Raw genomic sequence first — 11,300 nt, forward strand, 5'->3', positions numbered from 1 at the left:
CATTTCCAAAAAAACCACAGGCATGTTGGCCATAATTATTTTCTGTTCTAATAATTGTTCCTGTCTTTGGAGAGATTTATTTTTTTTAAAGACAATTAGCTTAAGGATGTTTTCAGGCACTACAATTTGTGACAATCAAAACAGTCTTTTAATGGACCACAGCATTCAGAGCTCTAAGCCCAGGGCACTTGGGTGTATGGCCTGTAAAATAGTAATAGAAATGAAGTCTGGTTGAGAAGTAACTATAATTGTTTTCAGAATGCACAGTCCCTTCAAATGCAGCATGACAACTGAAAAATCAGCTTTGGCTGGCACTGCATTTGCCTCACCAGGGCATTTTTATCCTACGACCCCTGAAACAGCACAGTAAGCAAATACACAAAAAACTGAAGACAAATAAAAACAAAGAAAACAAAAAACCCCAAGTATCTTTCACATGCAATTTTAGTTGGTTACCTTGAACATTCTACTTAGAATATCATGTAAAAAAGATGGCCTGTTTTTAAGGTTTTCCTTTGAAGCCTTCCAGGCACCTGGATGTCACACACGCACACACATGATACAATAATGGTCATGGAGAATGGCCAATACATTTTATACAGAGATTCACGTCTTGTGTTATCACAAATCCCACTGTAATGCTGGAAATTAACGTTGAATTTCTAGAACAAGGAACCAATATTCAGATACCAAGAAAATGCAAGCCAGGCACAGAGATCTGAAACACAAGAGGCTAAATGAAGCTTGAAATATTTGACTGGGGTGCAGAGCTAGTCTCAGCATCAGAAAGTGTGGTTTAAGCCACTGAAAGAACAAAGAATGGGAGGGGGATGGAAAAACAACAGCCCTGGCCCCTTCCCCTTCCTTAACCCTAAAGGCAATAAATGGAACAATAATTAAAATAATGATCATAACAATCACGTGTCACATTCATCTAGAGTGTGGCAGATAATGTGGTGGTAAAGTTGCTAATGGTACTTGCAGAAAAACCACAGTGTGAGTCATTAAGTGATGCTAGAAATGTTTCAACTGACTCAACCGTCAGTCTACTTCTAAAGGACTTTATTTTTCAGTCTGAAGTCACTGCTGTGTTTGTGCTGTGGGAGCAGGACACACTGACTCTCTGGGCTGCACGTGTCTGCTTGGGCTCAGGGAGCCAGGCTGGGCTTTGAGATTCACACACAGGGATTCTTAGGAGAGCTACTAGGAAAACTGGTGACAGATTTGCTGCATGGGAGAAACATCTCAGATCTGAGCACTCACTACCTGGAAAAGCTCGTCCCTGGTTGCCCTTGTGGGCACACTGCAGAAAACGGAGGTGCTGTGTTTATGAGGTGCTCGGGGTTACCAGCCAAGAGCAGAAGGCACAGCCTTCCTGAACTGGGCATCCTGCAAACTGCTCACGGGAGGCCTTGAAACTGCAGGATCTCTAACATCAAGAATAGCCACGATGGAGCTTTCAGGGACCTCTGGTGTTTGACTGACAGCATATGCATTTAGACTTCTGCCCAAATCGAAGGTCAGATTTCCAAACTCCACAAGAGACTGGTTCTGCATACTGCCTTTCCCCTAGCTTTCAAAAAGCCAGGGCTCATTCAGAACAAAGTGACAGATGGCCATTTCACTGCTAAACCAATCACTTTTGCAGTTCTATTTTGGTTAAAACAATCTTGCAGGAATAAGCCACAAAAGGATTCTGTGGCTCAAGGCTGCTATCAGTCACATCCACAAGCCAGTGCAGGTGACAGACCCTGATGGGATGGGGAACACTCAACAGGATGAATCCACATAAATAGCAAGAAGACACAGCACCACAAAAAGATTTCGGAAGTTCTTTGTCCAAACACTCTTCGTGGGGAAAAATCAGGGAGAAAAAGCCTTCTGACCATAATCATAGTCTCAGTAACAATAGGAATAAAAATAAAAGTGTCCTAGAGAACTGGTTAGAAAGCAACAACTTGCATTCTTAAACTTACACTTCTTACATAAAAGCACTATATTCTCCCAGGAACTTACCACATACACCCAAGCCACTGGTGTACTGTTTCCTTTTACATCGTGTACTAAAATCCAGATTGCTGATTTATACAAATAATAGACCAAAAGCACTGTCCAAAACACACCTACATTACACTGTGTGGACCAGGCACCTGGGCTTTGCTAAAAAAAAAAAACCCAGAAACAGTATTTACGATAAAAATGTAAACAAAAAAATTTATAAACTGAGAATCAGAGGCAGTCTTTCACCCAGATTTCTAACTGTTTGGTAAAAGTCTAACATGGGTCATTAATGGTTCAAAAGTGATTCATGTTTGAACTTCCAGACTGAAGTGATGCTCTACACTTCTGACTTTCAAAGCAAACGGAATGTCCTGGTGTGCTTTCTGTGTTCAAATTTAATTTTAAATAAACAGCAGTGATATAGTCAGTATGATTGACTTGGGTCAAGCTTTCCTGTTGAACTGGAGACAATTACTTAACCCCCGTTTCAAGCCACAAAGAAAGGATTGCAGATGAAGTGTGTGTGTGTGTGTGTGTGTGAGTGTGTGTGTGAGTGTGTGTGTATAAAATACATATATATAAAATAAATGTAAATCCACAGATACAGACAAATAGGTAGCTATAGATACACGTTTATCTCCAAAAAGGCAATAACAAAAATACCAAACTATGCTTGCATTGTGGCGGCAGAATAAGAGAATGTTAAAAATGAAGGGGAAAACTGATAAAATCTATTACAGTTTTAAACAACTATGATAATAGCTTAATTTTTTTTTTTTTTTTACCAAACTTGCCTGTAACTCCCCTCCAAACAGACAGACTTCTTTTAAGAGGAAGGAGTTCCTTACACAAAATGCTTTTGTATTCACATAAATCTATACTATTCAGAACAAAACCAGTTCTGTTGGCAGAGACTGTGGATTCGCAGGGACATTTAAGCTCTCATGAAAATGGAAAGCAATCAAGTCTTTATGTCTACAAATTACACATTTAACAGTCGTAGAAATTTGGCAAAGTTCGTGATGACATCTAGGATTTCACCAAATCGTAGACATAAATATGGAAATCATTATCAAACTTGATGAAACAGACAGACAGTCTGGCCTCTACTTGGTGGATGATCGTCCCAATTCTTTTAGAGCCATCTTCTTTAGCATATTCCACCTGTTTGCCTATCAGGCTCTCCATGGTTTTTCCTTGTTCCCCTTCTGCTGGAGGTGAATCAGTATAATCAGACATAATGTGAAGGTTGCCTTCTTTATAATCATCTAAGAGCTGGTACATATACAAGACAGGATCTTTCTCATAGGTGATGTAAAACCACGTGCTCATTATAGGGACGCGTGCTAGGACCATTCCGCTCCACTCGTCTTTAGAGCCATCCTCGCTGTCAAACACGTGCTTCACTGCTTTGCCAATTATCATGTCGGCTAGGTGTGAATCACTGATTTGAGATGTTGCAATTCTATCAGGGAGGACTTCAAGCTCAAAAATTCTTTCATCTTTATTAAGTTCCAGTCCATAAACACAGTCAAACCCATCGTATTTTACAAGATACAAAGAAGGATTTACAGGCACCTGATCCAGAATGGTTCCTTTCCACTGGGTGACAAGGCCGTTCCCCTCTTTCCACCCATGCCGAATCCTGCAGCCTATCATGCTCCGCCGGGGCCGGGAAACAGGTGTGCTGGGCCCCACACCGCTCCGATGTTTTTTGTGGGACGTCTTCTTCTTCATCATGCTTACAGATACACCGGCGTGGCCTGCATCAGCTCTGGACCGCTGGCCAGGTGTCTTCCTGAATAGAGTCGTCATTCATCTGTATTTTGGTGGGCAGCAGAACTGCTGGAAGAGGGTGGAAAAGTCAATATTCTCCAATTTGAAACTTTTTACGGAATTTCAGTGTTCTTATTAATCCAGCATTCAAGTGCCTCTTCTACAAGTTCAGCAAAAACTCGAAGCCTTCAGGTCTCTGCGGGGCTGCGGAGGCCAACGTCCGCAGCCCCGCGGGCCCCGCCTTCCAGCGTCGCGCTCCAGCCGGGCGACCCGGTCGGACAGCGCCGCCTCGCCCCCGCTCGGCCCCAAGGCCGCCGCTCGAGCGGTCGCCCCGCTCCGGGCCCCGCCCCCGGCCGCAGGGCGCACGCGCGCTGCGCCGGCCCATTGCGTCGGCCCCGGCTGCTTGGACCCCGCAATCTTTATCATCGTTTAAAAATTTTAGTTATTAAAAGGGCATGCTTGGTTTTCTCTTCACCCTATAAGAGGTCAGGTGTACAGAGTTCTTATATTTGAAGCTCTTATGATTAAGGACTACTGTACAGATAAGGATCATGGGACAAATGAGCCCGAACTCCGAGTGACAGGAAACAAGAGAGGTCGGGGAGCGGGGAGCGGGAGCGGGGAGCTGGCAGCGGGGAGCGGGGAGCGGGGAGCGGGGAGCGGGGAGCTGGCAGCGGGGAGCGGGCAGCGGGGAGCGGGGAGCGGGGAGCGGGGAGGCCTTCCTCAGGCCTTGGCATCAGCCGGCACTAGGCCGGGGCTCGCAGACAGGCTTTCGTGCTGCGCACGTAATTCACCCACCCACGCTTCTCAGTGGTTAGAGAATGAAGTCACTTGCTTTGTCCTCCGCAAACATTTATAAACAAAACTTTTTCGCAGACCCTTACTTACGGTCGTTGGGGAGGTGATAGACCTGTGCTTGTAGATGTCTCCAGCACCGTCAAAACTTCCTTCTGACTCCATTCGACCTTCTCTGTGCCTTATATGTAGGGGCTGTAAACTCCTGTATGATAGATACCCAAATCTGGAAGAAAAAAAAAAAAAAAAAAAAAAAAAAAGAATGAGCAGGAAAATTGAGATCGCGATGTGTCTCAATGACTTTCTATTTGGCTGTGGGCGGGGCAGAGAAGTGGGAGTTTTTCAGTTGTTCTGTAACGGCTCACGATGAACATGAGTCAGTGATAAGACTCAAGGGTCTCTCCAGAAACTTGTTCTGAGACTTCTCTTTTTAAAAAAAAATAATTATTTTTAATGGATTACTGGGGGATTGAACCCAGGACCTCGCGCGTGCTAAGCACACGCCTTACCAAGACTTCTTGATGATAAAGAAGCCAAAGTAAAATGCTCCTTTTTCAATCAGAGTCCATAATTTTAGGAAAGAAGCCTATTACTTGGAGGTAGTTTATAGTAACGATATTTATAGTTGACTCACCTTTAGGGAAATCCCATGCCTTTGAAGCTACTCCATGAAAAAAACTCAAATGATTTCATAAGTTTGGGAAACCAACCCTTCCCTTCCTTATGGAGCGTCATTGACATCTGAAGGGTTCTGAGAACTTCTGCAGCAAAGAACCCTGGAAGACTTCAGGCTAAACAAACAAACAAACAAATGTCTAATGGTGAGTATTTCAGTTGTCTGCTGTGTGAGTGCGTATTATAATCGTTCCCTTCTAGCTCCTCTACAAAATCTTTAGTAAAAAATTGAGGTGAAGAGGGTGAGTTCATGTTTTGGGTGAATGTGAAGAGTTGTTGGGGGTATGGTAAAAGGAAAGGATGGCTTTGGGGGATGGCTGACCTATGGGTTCCATGGACAATGCAGAGTGGGGTAAATCGGGGTGCTGTGGTAATTCAGAGGAGGGACTTGCAAGGCAGATTTGACTAAATCAGAGAAGGCTTCCTAGATGTGATGGTTAAATTTAAACTGGCCGATGAATGGGAGTGATCCATGTGTTCCAGTTATCATTGCTGTGTAACAAGTTACCTCTTAAAAACTTAAAGCCTTAACCATTTCGTTTTGCTCACAGTTGGAAGGGTCAAGAAACTGGGAATCGGATGAGTCTCTCCTGGAGTCTCTCCTGTGTTTGCAGTCATCTGAGGGCTACTGCATTGGCTTTCCAGAGCTGTTGTAAAAAAGAGTCACAAACGGAGTTCTTTAAAACAACAGAGATGTTATTTCTTGAGATCTGGAAGCTAGAAGTCCACAATCATGGTGGTCAAGGTGTTGGCAGGGCCATGCTCTCTCTGAAGACTCTAAGGGAGGATCATCCTGGCTTTTTCCTAGCTTCTAGTGGTTGCCAGCAATCCTTGCCTTATAGATGGAGCCCGTCCATCTCTGCTTCATTGCTACATGGTGTTCTCCCTGTCTGTCTCTTCACAGAGCTGTCTTCTTGTGTGTGTCACTGTGTCCAAATTTCCCTCTTCTAGTAAGGACACCAGTCACTAGATTAAGGACCACTTTAGTCTTAAATGACTTCATCTTAATTTGGTTATCTCTCCAAAGACCATATTTCCAAATAAGGTCATATTCACAAGTTCCAGAGGTTAGGACTCAACATGCCTTTTGGGGGGACACAAATTAACTAGAATAGTTAGTCAGAACTGAATATCTAAGATGTCTCACTCACATGACTGGCTGTTGAGGCTGATTGTCAGCTAGGAGCTCAGCTGGGCTATTGACCAGAGTGCCTAAGTGTGGTGATCTGAGAGAAACTGAACTTCTTACGTGGTGGTTGACACCCCCAGCCCCAACTCCCTCCCTCTGCAAACATCCTGAGAACTAGGAGGTCATTGCCTTTTCTAGCCTTGCCTCAGAAATCACAGAGCATCACTCTTGTCTTACTTTATTGGTTGCAGCAGTGACAAGGCTGCCCAGATTCAAGGAGAGGGGACACGGTCCACATCTCCCAATAGAAGGAGTGTTAAAAAATTTGCGGGTGTGTTTGACAGTTGCCACACCAAGGAGAAGGGAATAGTGATGGAGCTGGTGCTGGTGAGAACCAAAATGGAAGGTCTAGGAGGACGCCAGATCAAGGGTACTTTGCAGTTCTTGTGCAGTTGTTTCCAAATGGTTGCTCAAAGGCTAACTAGTATGAGACCTTAAAGAGAGTACACAGAAAATGAGATGGACATGCAATTTTCTGTAAAGATATGATTAAACTCAGGAAAAATAACTCCTCCCTCCTCTTCTCTCTTTATTCTCTCCCCCTCTCCCTCCCACTTTTTCTTTTACTTCCCCAAGCATGTAGTAGAAGCATTGACATTTATTTTATAATACAGAATCAAGCTGAGGCACTACATATGTGTCCAGCCATGATCCTTACTTATAATACAAGTAAATAGTGTCTTAATTCACGAATTAATAAATTGATATTCTCTAATATATATTGTAGTACCAAACAAATGTGCATATTTTAGAGTTAGGCCAATCTAATCACAGGCTAGTTGTGTTGCTTCAGTTTAAATAACAAAGCTATATAGAAAAAAATCAACGAAGGCAAGACATCAAATATTAAAGGTAGTAATTTGAGAGTGATGGCATTCTGATTTTTTAGTTCCTTCTTTACACTTTTCTATAGTTTCTACAATCACCTCAGTAGACACATATCACTTTTAGAACATAATCAACTATTAAAATGTAATGACTCTGTTGCTTAAATTTTTGCTTCAGAGTTAGAAACAATATATTATTTTTCAAAAGCTAGTCAGCTCTGCCTTTGTAGGGAGAAACAGCCACAGTATGTAGATATATGAGCCTGGTTCTGTTTCAATACAATTTGTTTCTTGCTTTGTAATTTTAATATCGTGTAATTCTCACATGCCATGAAACGTCCTTTTGATTTTTTTCAACTACTTAAAAATGCAAAATTTGTTCTTGTGTTATGAACTATACAAAAACAGGTGGTAGGCCAACTCTGGCCCATGGGCTGTCATCTGTTGACTCCTGCTCTAAGACCATTTGTAGAAAAATGTTAAGGGATGTGGAGAAGCTCTTTGTCATCATTTCATTCATACTTTTACAGAATTACTTTGGAGACTGTATGGAGAGCAAGTGTAGTGCAGGGGGCTGTGAATGTCAACGGAGAGGCATGTGAGGATGCTGGAGCAGCGGTCCAGCAGGATGGTGAGCTGGACGAGGGTGGCTGTGAGATGTCTGGACAGCTATCTCTGTGTATAAGAAAACTAATGAGAATTCAGATGCTGTGGTGTACCAGGCCCTGCACTGGGACCTTCCATAATCTCCTCTCGATTTGAAGCCAAGTGCAAATCTCCCCTTTCCATTAAACGTTCCTATTTCCAGCTCTAAAAGAGATGCCTGAAATTCTTGCCATTCTAGTCCCCCATTTCAGTCACGGCTTTGTCCCCAGAAAGCTCTTGTTACCTGGGAGATTGATATACTCAAAGATATACTTGAAGGAACCAAATATTGTAGTTTTTAATTTGTCTGATAATTTGCCTGTAGTATTTGAAAATAGAAAGCCTGGACTAGAAGCAAGGAGTGATGCATTTTGAGTGGGTGAAGTCAGGGAAGGCTAGAGCACAGTGTCCTTCCTTGAGGAAACTAGGGTGTGGGTGGTACCAAGGAAAGGCAGTTCACATTAACTGTTATGTGTCCCTGTACATTGAAGTCCTAACCACCTCAGAATGTGACTGTATTTGGGGATAGATACCCCCCACCCATTTTCCCTTTGGCTGGGAGATAATTGGCCTTATTTATTTGATGGAGGTACTGGGGATTGAGCCCAGGGCCTTGTGCATGCTGGGCATGGCACTCTGCCACTGAGCTATACATCCCCCCACCCTCACCCCGGAGACAGGGTCCTTAAAGAGGTAATTCGGTTAAAATTAGTTCATTCAGGGCCCTAATCTAGTGACTGCTGTCTTTGTAAGAAGAGGGGATTAGGACACAGACAAGCACAAAGGGAAAACCACATGAAGACTCAGGAAGGTCCTTCTACAAGCCACGCAGAGAGGCCTCAGAAGAGACCTTGACCTTGGACTTCGGCCCTTTGGAACTGTGAGGAAAATAATTATCTGTTGTTTAAGTCATCCAGTGTGTGGCATTTTGTTACGGTGGCTGTAACAAATAAAAACACTCACCAAAGGCAGGAGCGGAAGTGTTGCTTATTTTGCAGAGATTCTTTGGGCCAGTGTTGGTTACGACTGTAATTTTGCTGAATGCTCTTAGGGCTAGGACATTGTAACATCTTTTATGACTTTAAGATGCATTTTCTTTAACTCTGTGCCTGTAGGAGGCACATGAAAGCTGGAGGGCCCGTTGAGGAGGCGCCGTGGAGTGCTGGACTCAAAGAGTATCCTGAACACGCTCACGCTAAGAGACTCCGAGTCTCCATTTGTCAGGCTGGGCAAAATGGCTGGAATGACACTGCTGTTCTATGTCAAAAGAAGGGTATGTCTTAGCTTCGTTTCACCGTTCAGGTTGATTCTAGAATTCATTTACACCATCCTTCTATTCTGCACTTTTAAGTCTCTGTGGCTTTTCTAAGTAAAATATGAAAAATCCTTTGCAATTTAAGTTCTGTTGAAAATTACAGCTACAGCAAGCTCACCTCCTCCAAATCTTTTCTTTCTCTCTGAGTCCTCTCATAGGATTAAAAAAAAAAAATTTCTTTCTTTTTTTCAAAACCTATGACTGTGGGGGAGGGAAATAGCTCAGTGATAGTGTGCTTAGCCTGCACAAAATTCTGGGTTCAATTTCCAGTACTTCCATCAAAAAAAAATGAAACAAAACAAAACAAGAAACTCGGTAAAAACAAAAACCAAAAAACATGTCACTGCGATGTGAGATTATCATATTAAATGAAGTGAGGCAGACAGAGAAAGACAAATATCATATGGTATCACTTATACGGAGCCTAAAAGAAATGATATAAATGAACTTATTCATAAACTGGAAATAGACTCAGACATAGAAAACAAATTATAGTTACCAAAAGGGAACAGGGTGGAGGGAGGGATAAATTAGGAGTTTGGGATTAACATATGCACACTACTATTTATGAAATAGATAAACAACAAGGACCTGTAGAGCACAGGGAACTATATTCAATATCTTGTAATAACCCATAATGGAAAAGAAGCTGAAAAAGAAAAAAAAATATATATGTATATGTATAACAGAATCACTTTGTTCTACACCTAAAACTAACACAGCATTGTAAATCAACAATACTTCAAAAAAAAAAATCCTCCAAATAACAACAACAAAACCCCCTACATATGACTGTGCAGCTAAGTGGTTCAGTTCCCTACTCGCTCTTGGGGCTGCATGGAGGTAGAAAAAGGAATTTGAAATAAGGGAAAGGACAGCCTCAGAGCCCGAGCGGATTATTCGCCTTTACCTCTGTGTCCCAGCTCCGTCCTCTGCCCCTGCATGTCTTATGTTGCTCCCTGAGAGTTGACCTCAATGGACCACATCACTTAAACTCTTACCCTCTGCTTTCTGGTTGGCTGGTCAATGCCAGGCACTAGCAGGGAGGGAGGGAAGCACCGAGAGAGGTCTGGATATTTTTCCCCATCCCCCCAGCTTCTGCATGCCTTGCTTTAGTTCTGGAAGTTTCTCTGCCTGCGGCTAGAGCTCCAGTTGGTTGGTTCCAGGAAGAGCATTTTCTCCCTTTTTCTCTTCAGACGTAGGAGTAGTATCAGCTCTGATCTCTTCAGTTGCTAGTCCCTGGGTACTTCCCCATTCCTTGTTATTTTCTTCAACTCTACCTGGCCTTCTGCAAACAGTCTTTCCATTAAACTATTCTCAGTTAAATGTTTGAGAATGCCAATGCTAGGACCCTGACTGATACAGACTCATGGCTCAGAGGACATTTATTTTCTTATATTAGATATTTAAAGCAGTATCATGTATTCTGGCAAACTTCACTGTCCTTTTTCCTTCTGCATACCTTACTGAGAGGGAATATAGCCTAGGTCTCCCTCACTGATCTCTAGGTGAATGCATGTTCCTTTTGAATAATTCATTCATATAAACCATTATGTCATTCATACATAAATCATTCATGCTTATAAATTCATGTATATGCATTCTTGTGGTTTTCATCAGGCACATGTCAGCCAGGCTGGGAAAGAATGGGGATGAAGTTACTTGTGTGAGTAGTAACAGTTGTGTATATAGCCAGTGGTGTGCTGGTAAATGTTTAAAAACCAGCTTTCTTGGTGGGGGAAGCCCTGATTTGTAGCATTTGCCATTTTCTGTGGTGTAAATATTTCCACTGTGGCCGATTTCAAACCACCAGCGTGACATCATTGAACATAAACTGGGAAGAGATGCTACCTAACATCAGCTCTTGCGTCAGCTGGTACAAGGCGGCCCCAGCATCCCACTGTTTATATCCAGCTGTAGTCAGACTGGGATGAATACATTTATACTACAGCGGGAATTTAATAGTTTAAAACATTATGGTAAAGCAATTTGTTGGGAAAGTCATTGAGAGTCAAGATGGGGTTATTAATTAGCAGGTGAACACAAATAAGAAGCACAGGTGTGTTTGTGTTCTTGG

The 11,300-nt window shown here is 42.7% G+C and overlaps 1 protein-coding gene across 3 annotated transcripts; it reads right to left on the reverse strand.

Annotated features, from left to right (window-relative positions):
• Positions 1–426: 426 nt before the first annotated feature.
• On the reverse strand, positions 427–4,814 carry LOC105077251 (spindlin-1). Of its 3 annotated transcripts, none has more exons than XM_045524546.2 (2): positions 4,666–4,814; positions 427–3,846 (listed from the first exon to the last, which is right to left on the reverse strand). In XM_045524546.2, exon 2 carries the CDS (start codon positions 3,814–3,816, stop codon positions 3,031–3,033), a length of 786 nt encoding a protein of 261 aa, XP_045380502.1. In that variant the 5' UTR covers positions 3,817–3,846; positions 4,666–4,814; the 3' UTR covers positions 427–3,030. The 3 variants fall into 3 exon arrangements, with proteins under 3 accessions (XP_045380502.1, XP_045380503.1, XP_045380504.1); XM_045524547.2 differs by having other exon boundaries at positions 427–3,843; positions 4,666–4,808; XM_045524548.2 differs by having other exon boundaries at positions 4,662–4,795.
• Positions 4,815–11,300: the final 6,486 nt, after the last annotated feature.

The sequence above is a fragment of the Camelus bactrianus genome, chromosome 8, assembly GCF_048773025.1.
Source record: "Camelus bactrianus isolate YW-2024 breed Bactrian camel chromosome 8, ASM4877302v1, whole genome shotgun sequence".
Lineage (NCBI taxonomy): Eukaryota > Metazoa > Chordata > Mammalia > Artiodactyla > Camelidae > Camelus > Camelus bactrianus.

What these genes read in the sequence shown, in the direction of transcription:
- LOC105077251 (XM_045524546.2), bottom strand. Translation starts at nt 3,816, where the DNA reads ATGACGACTCTATTCAGGAAGACACCTGGCCAGCGGTCCAGAGCTGAT.